At 39.6% G+C, this 6,845-nt stretch overlaps 1 protein-coding gene across 2 annotated transcripts in view; it reads right to left on the bottom strand.

The window, feature by feature from the left end:
- Positions 1-724: 724 nt before the first annotated feature.
- Positions 725-6,845, bottom strand: part of wars2 (tryptophanyl tRNA synthetase 2, mitochondrial) — a 105,382-nt gene continuing 99,261 nt past the window's right edge. For both annotated transcript variants that reach the window (XM_050049222.1, XM_050049221.1), the window contains one exon: positions 725-1,173. In XM_050049222.1, the coding sequence (XP_049905179.1) occupies positions 725-1,173 (449 nt within the window). The remainder of the gene's footprint in view (positions 1,174-6,845) is intronic.

Below are 6,845 nucleotides of genomic sequence, written 5' to 3'. Positions count from 1 at the left end.
AATTGGGCTTTATAGATAAAATTAAAACTGATACTGAATGATGTTTTGACGACGTGTTATGCTATGCGACCCACTGCCTGAGTTTTAAAAAGTGAAATGTAGCAGTTAGCAGCTAACTCAAAGAAGAAGAACAGAGTCCGAAAATGTCTGCAAATTGGGAAAACAATGAGATTCGGGAGCTTGTTTCCCTCCGAGCAGAGGAAGAGATGAGCCGAAATGTAACAGAGACAGTAAATGATTGTTGTTGCCATGTTATGCCGTTGTTATTGTTTAGAGAGCACTGCCATGTCACACCAGAGGCCGACACTGTTGTATTACACGTCAGGCCGCCATACCGCTTTTGCCTCAGGAACGCCTACATGCTATTTAAATTCACACACTGGGGCGACATGATGCTGCATGGTTTGGTTTCCTTATAAAAAAAGCAAAGGCGATGTGATGAAGGGTGTCGTTGCGGCTCCATCACTGGATCTCTGTGTAAAAAGACTAATGAGACAACAGCAGAGGACAAAAAGAAAAGGCCAACTGTCAGTTGGTCTGCAGTCTGTTCCTCTGCAGCTGCGTCTGTTCCACGTCTTTCAACACATTTTGTTTTAATGCGTTACATCCTTTAATATCTCAGAGCTGTAAACAGTCATCGGAATAAAATCTGATATCAGCAGCAGTTAAATACTGAGAGAGGCCTGCGGTGTAAATGTGGCCCCACGAGGCCTCCAGCTGCCTCTCAGCAGAATCCCACTCTCTGTCGGACCTCTCTGAGGACCGGCGCAGCCAGTTCCCGGGCCCTGCATGTCCCCTGAGCCAGCACTCCCTCCAGGTGAGCAGGGTCAGACCTCAGCCTCTCGATCTCCTCCCTGATGGGCGTCAGCCTCTGGATCACAGCCTCAGTGACGAGCTTCTTATAGACACCAGTGTCCATCCCTTTGGCCTGCGACACCGCCTCGTCCACACTGATCATCGCCATGGCAGAATGGATCGTCACCAGGTTGGACACGCCTGGCCGTGTCTCTGGGTCAAAGGTGACCTCAGAGGTGAAGTCAGTGACTGCACGGCGGATCTTGAGGGCGATGTCATCAGGAGAGTCTGTGATGGTGATCGTCGCCATTGCTTGGGGGTCGGATTTGGACATTTTGATAGAAGGGTCACGGAGGGATTTGACCTTTCGTGTGGAGCCTGAGGGAGGAAATCAGATTAAGAAACTTACAAGTATGATGACAAAAAAAAAAAGAAAAACAATATATTAACTTCCAAGTATGAAACTAATATTACTGCCTGGTGTTTGTGTGCCTCCAATAACCAGTCAAGTTGCAGTTTACATCCATGTCTGTCCAGACTCATATGATATATATCGGGAAACACAGAAGCTCTATACAATGACCACAGTATTAACAGGGTTCCTGCACATTTTGCATTTCAAAATTCCAACTTTCCAGAGTTCTTTGTTGAATTTTTTTAAACCATATTTGACATCGGAGGACAAAAAGCCGCTCCTGGAAAACTTTTTATCCATTGTGGCCCTTCAGTAAACACTCCTACGCAGAAAGTTGGACGACATTCCACATCTCTGCCCAAAGACGAAGCAAACTAACTGGTGCTCTCTATACTTGTACTATTTTCCCTGTCATACTGAATAAATAATATCGCACTGTTATTACCCCTGTATGTCTTTTTTATACTGTATTTCATTTATAAAGCCGTACCAGGTAAATTCCCTTCGTTCATTTGTACTTTAACTGAACAGAGATCAGACAGAAGCTACAGTCTGAGATCTCAAGACTTAGTTTTGTCGTCTGTTCCTGGTGCACAAACTGAGCTGAGAAAGAAAGCTTTAATGTGCTCTGCTCTCCTCACGTGGAATAGCCTTTACAAGATTTGAAACTACGTGAACTGGCCTGATTTTAAAGCTATCATAAGTACGATGAATGAGTCAGTTGATTCTTGCCATCGGGCGTAGGTGTTACTGTTTATTTTTTATGTTGTTTATTGTGTGGTTGTTTGGCTGTAACTTCTTCTTATGCTGCTGTCTCGGCCAGGTCTCCATTGTAAAAGAGACTGTTGATCTCAACGGGACTTACCTGGTTAAAAATGGGTTAACTAAAATCAATCAATAAATAAATACAATAAAATAAAATCAGTTAAAAGTTAACAATTTAATTTTTTTTTTTTTTTTAATTGCTTCTAAGCTCAAATTAGTTTTAGAAATTTGAAAATTCAAAAAAATAAAATAGAGACAATAGTCTGGAAACAAAAATATTTTTCCACACTCTTTTCTTTTCTCCACACTTATCCAGACCTGGAAATTACTAAAATCAATTCTATACTTTTCCACACTTCACAAGAACCCTGTTTCACAGTGGGCACCCAAGATTAGTGTCCCCAATTCAGTATCTGACCAAATGTCTCCCCTTCTGCTCCTGAGATATGACGCTGATTAACGGCTAGAGAAGTGTTTTATGCAGAACATTACGATGTCACAGTGACGTTGCCCTTTGACCTTTTGATATAAAATGTCATCACTTCATCATTTTATCCTGTCAGACATTTGTGTGAATTTTTGTCATAATTCATGCATGAATACTTGAGTTATGGCCAAAAACTTGTTACGTAAGGTTATAGTGAGATTCAACTATTGACAACCAAATTTCAATCAGTTCATGGCTGAGTTGAGGTGGACGTTTGTGCCAAATTTAAAGAAATTCCCTCGAGGTGTTCTTGAGATATCATGCTTACAAGAAAGGGACGGATGGACAGATGGACAACCTGAAAACATAAAGCCACCAGGCACAGCTGTTTTTGGTGTGGAGGCATAAAAATATGGCAATAAATAATATATATAAATACAATTATACATGTTGTTGTATTTGTATCTTTACAAAAGAGGAGCCCTTTCCTTTAGAGCTCTATCTTTGTGTTCAATTCTGGCATCTTTGTCCGGGAATATTAATTGTAGATCAAAATCAAATGTACATGCAAAGCCCTGAACATTTTTTTTATGTCTTCCTCTCAGTCTGCGTGTGACTCCAACAACCTCCACCAGTCAGGGGGCAGGGCAGCCTGTATTTAGTCAACGAAGCATTTCCTGCTTAATGCTGGGACGGTACCAAAATAACTGAAGGAAACCTAAATAAATGTGTGAGTATTTTGATCGACTAAGCTTCTTTATTCTTTGTTTGTCGACTGAACACCAAGAGAATGCCTAAGAGAGACTTAAGGGAGTTAATCAAACTGAAAATGTTCAAACACATGAGAAGAATTTAAAACTATTCACTTTTTCTTTGATTTGTCCATTAATTTCCTGTAAATCAACTTACTGTTGTAAAATCATTCCAGTACTAGTTTTTTAATTTGTAGAGATACTACTGTGGAAAATAGTTACATCTTTGAGGATATTTTTAAATATCTACTGATGGATTTCGGCTGGTGAATTTCTGTTTATTAGAAGTGAGATGTGAACGACGTGCCTGTGTAACAAATTAAGATACACCGCTCACTGTTTGAATCTGGTCGATGTCAGCTGGTGCGAAATGATGAAACAAGTCTTTGTGCAGGAGTGTTTTAATCGAAGAGTTATAGTTTCATTACTGTTGCCTGTTGTGTGTGTGTGTGTGTGTGTGTGTGTGTGTGAAAGACCGTCCCAGTGTGAAGCAGACGTATCTCGGTGCGAAGGGATGAGCAGACCTTGGGAGCCGAGATTTCCTCTCCTGTCTTATTTATCAACCCCCGTCCTTCCGCCATCTTGCAAGATCCGACTCTCTTTCTATCCCAAACTAGAAGTCCACGTCCCTCCCACACGCCACATCCTATTTATCGGTCCGTCAGACGACCTTATTTCAGGCAAATTAAAAAGCCTTCGGTTCGGTTTCAAAGGGAAGGTGGTGACTGGCAGCTCTGCTTTGCCAGAGACTAGAAACGAAGATGGGATCGACCGGTCTGAGCCAGATACTGCACACACACACACAAAACCCTCCCTGAAGTCATCTCTAGGACATCCTCCCCAAATCTATTATCACTCTATTATTCTGATACAAGAGGAAGAAAATACTTCTTTAATCAAAGCTGCGCTGCACACATGAGTGACCCCATCTTGTGCTTTATGATACCGATAATCAAGGAGGATGAAACAGGGAGAACATGTCAGCCATGTGTGTGTAAAACTGGAAAACACAGAGCAATAATTTCAAAATAAATCTGTGAAAACATCATATTGTATGTTCATACTTTGTTAAATTTTTCCTTCCAAGTGTAACCTGTGATTGGCCATAAATATTTTTTCTTTAATTTGACCTTTATGTAACTAGAAAACTTCTGAAAAGACTTATTTTGCAAGGGAGATGTGGCCAAAATGGCAGCATACAAAATTAAAAATATAAAGGCAAGAGAGAGCGGATTACAAAAAGAATTGTTTATCATACAAATACAAAAACTCTTGAAATTGAGATAGTTCCCTCTGTTTAATTTTATTCAACAGACTGCACTGTGACCGAAGCAGAAAACAGGAAATTTTCTTATTCATCACTACCCAAGAATTAAACAGCAAACAAACCTACAGTCATGTGAGGTAATGACTGTAAAATAAACTCTGTGATATAAGTTCCTTTGCTGTAGCTTCAGAGGTTAAGATACCAGCCATACACAGCCACGTCACTGGTTCAAATCCAACTGGGGACTTTTGTTGCATGTCATTCCCAACTTCTCTCCCTTGTTTCCTGTCATCTCTCTACGACTACTCTTATCTATTAATATAAACTGCTGAGAAAAAAAGGAAAAGAGAGAGAAATACATTTGCAAATACAAAACAGAAGTATACTAGAGTTGCAGCTCTGATAAAACACACAGCTGCTGACATTTGCTGCTTTGCTTTTCTGATGTATTTTTCCTGTTCCAGTTGTCTGATGGACAAACGTTAATGACGTTACAGCATCATCCACATGTTTCCAGCGACTAAAACTGATGCTTGATGGTAGAAATCACTGGTGTCACTCCCATCAAGCCTGTCACAATAATAACAACTCCTTTTTGACCTATTATCAGTCGAATACAGCACAAAGACTGATAAACTTTATTGTTTTCTGTAAAAATACACTCAATCTGAACTTGATTTACGCAACACGTTGCAAAACAGTTGGAACAGAGGCATGTTTACCACTGTGTAACATCACCTCGTCTTATAACAACACTATGTTAAGTGTTTGGGAACTGAGGACACTAATTGTTAAAGTTATGAAGGTGAAACTCTTCAAGAATTAAAAGACCGTCTGTGTGAGTGAACAGGCCAAAATCCCATCTGATCACTGTGAGTGATTAGTATCTTCATACAGGAAGTGTCTTGCAGCTGGCATTGTAAACAAAGGCTTCTCCACTTATTAAATGTGTTTCAGTTAACGTCCCCCACTGTGTGTCGAAAAGGATTTGCAAATCATTGTATTCTGTTCATGATTTCCGTTTTAAAAACAGCGTCCCAACTTTTTTGGAATCGGGGCAGCCTTACAAAGAGCAACGAACTTTGAATTCTTCAGAATACTCAGACACTGGAACTGAAAAATATTAAAGTATCCGAAATAAATAAAACAAACTGCATTTAATTTAATATTAAACATTTGGAACAGAGGTATATCTTATCTTATTTCTTAATATAATGCCGATCCAATTTCTCAGCATTTACGACCTTTGTTAACCAAAAATGCAGCTACATATTAGCTGTACGTTAGCGACGAGTGACAACAACATGTAGAACAAAGTAAAATGTTTCACATTAGCCTTTACGTTAGTTGTATTGCCAGTTTTCGTTGCCACTGTTTTTAAACAAAGTTAGCATACTGGGTTGTTCATGTTAACGTGCTCTCCTCTCTCAGTCGGCTTAAACCCAAAACGTGCACACCACGAGTCGTGGAGTTTGGCTTTGAAACAGAGTAAATTTGGCCGTATTCTTCCAAACCTTTCTGGCTAATCAGTAGTCGTTGGGAAAAACATCTATTAGCTCCAACGTTATCGTCACTTCACCTGGTTCACTGTGGCTGTGTGTATGTTTTTGTGTTTGTGTGTGTATTAGCTGAGCCCTGCCCACGATGAAACTCCAACACAGAGAGCAGACGGAAGGATAAAATCAGCGCGACCAGAAATGACATCAAAACGTGTCTCAGCATAGCTTTACTCTGTTCTTTTCAGTTAGGCGCTGTGAAAACAACACATAAAGCCTAATGGTTGGGATACCCTTTTGTTTACTCTGGCATCATGTTGGATTAAAAGTTGGTGGCATTCTTTAGTAAACAACCACACATGTAAACAAAACAGCAATATTGTACGATATATGGAAATGACCTCAAAAATGTTTTGCTGACCTCAATAAGTCGATATCGTAATTATCATGACGCCTACAGAGAGGGGCTTCTGCCGTTTTGTTTAAGAAATCCAAAGAGGGAAAGACAGCTGTTTCTTACAACAAGTGCAGTAAAGTAAATGTAACCTTTTTTCCAACTCAAATCAAATTGCAATTGTCTAAAATGTTGCAGGGTTGCCACTCTGCTGAAATGATACACTTCAAGGACTTTTCAAGCACATTCAAGGAGAAATTATGTCAAACGTAAGGGCCAGTAATTCACATAGATGCTCATATATGCCGGCCTCAATCCATCTAACAATCACACACTACAGTAAACTAAAGTAAGATTTATTTCCGTGTTATTTCGACGCGAATAGATGTGATCACTATAAGCAGTTTCCACTGTATATAAAATCATCAAGTAGCAATTTCTTTAAGTAGTGAAAACAACATTTTGGTGATTTATAACCATTTTTAACATAACATTAATATCCAAACACAATATTGATTTTTTCTGAGAGTCAAA

This window comes from Epinephelus moara, chromosome 7, assembly GCF_006386435.1.
Source record: "Epinephelus moara isolate mb chromosome 7, YSFRI_EMoa_1.0, whole genome shotgun sequence".
Classification (NCBI taxonomy): domain Eukaryota; kingdom Metazoa; phylum Chordata; class Actinopteri; order Perciformes; family Serranidae; genus Epinephelus; species Epinephelus moara.
The sequence above is the reverse complement of the archived record's forward strand: the minus strand, read 5'-3'. Positions and strand labels throughout refer to the sequence as shown.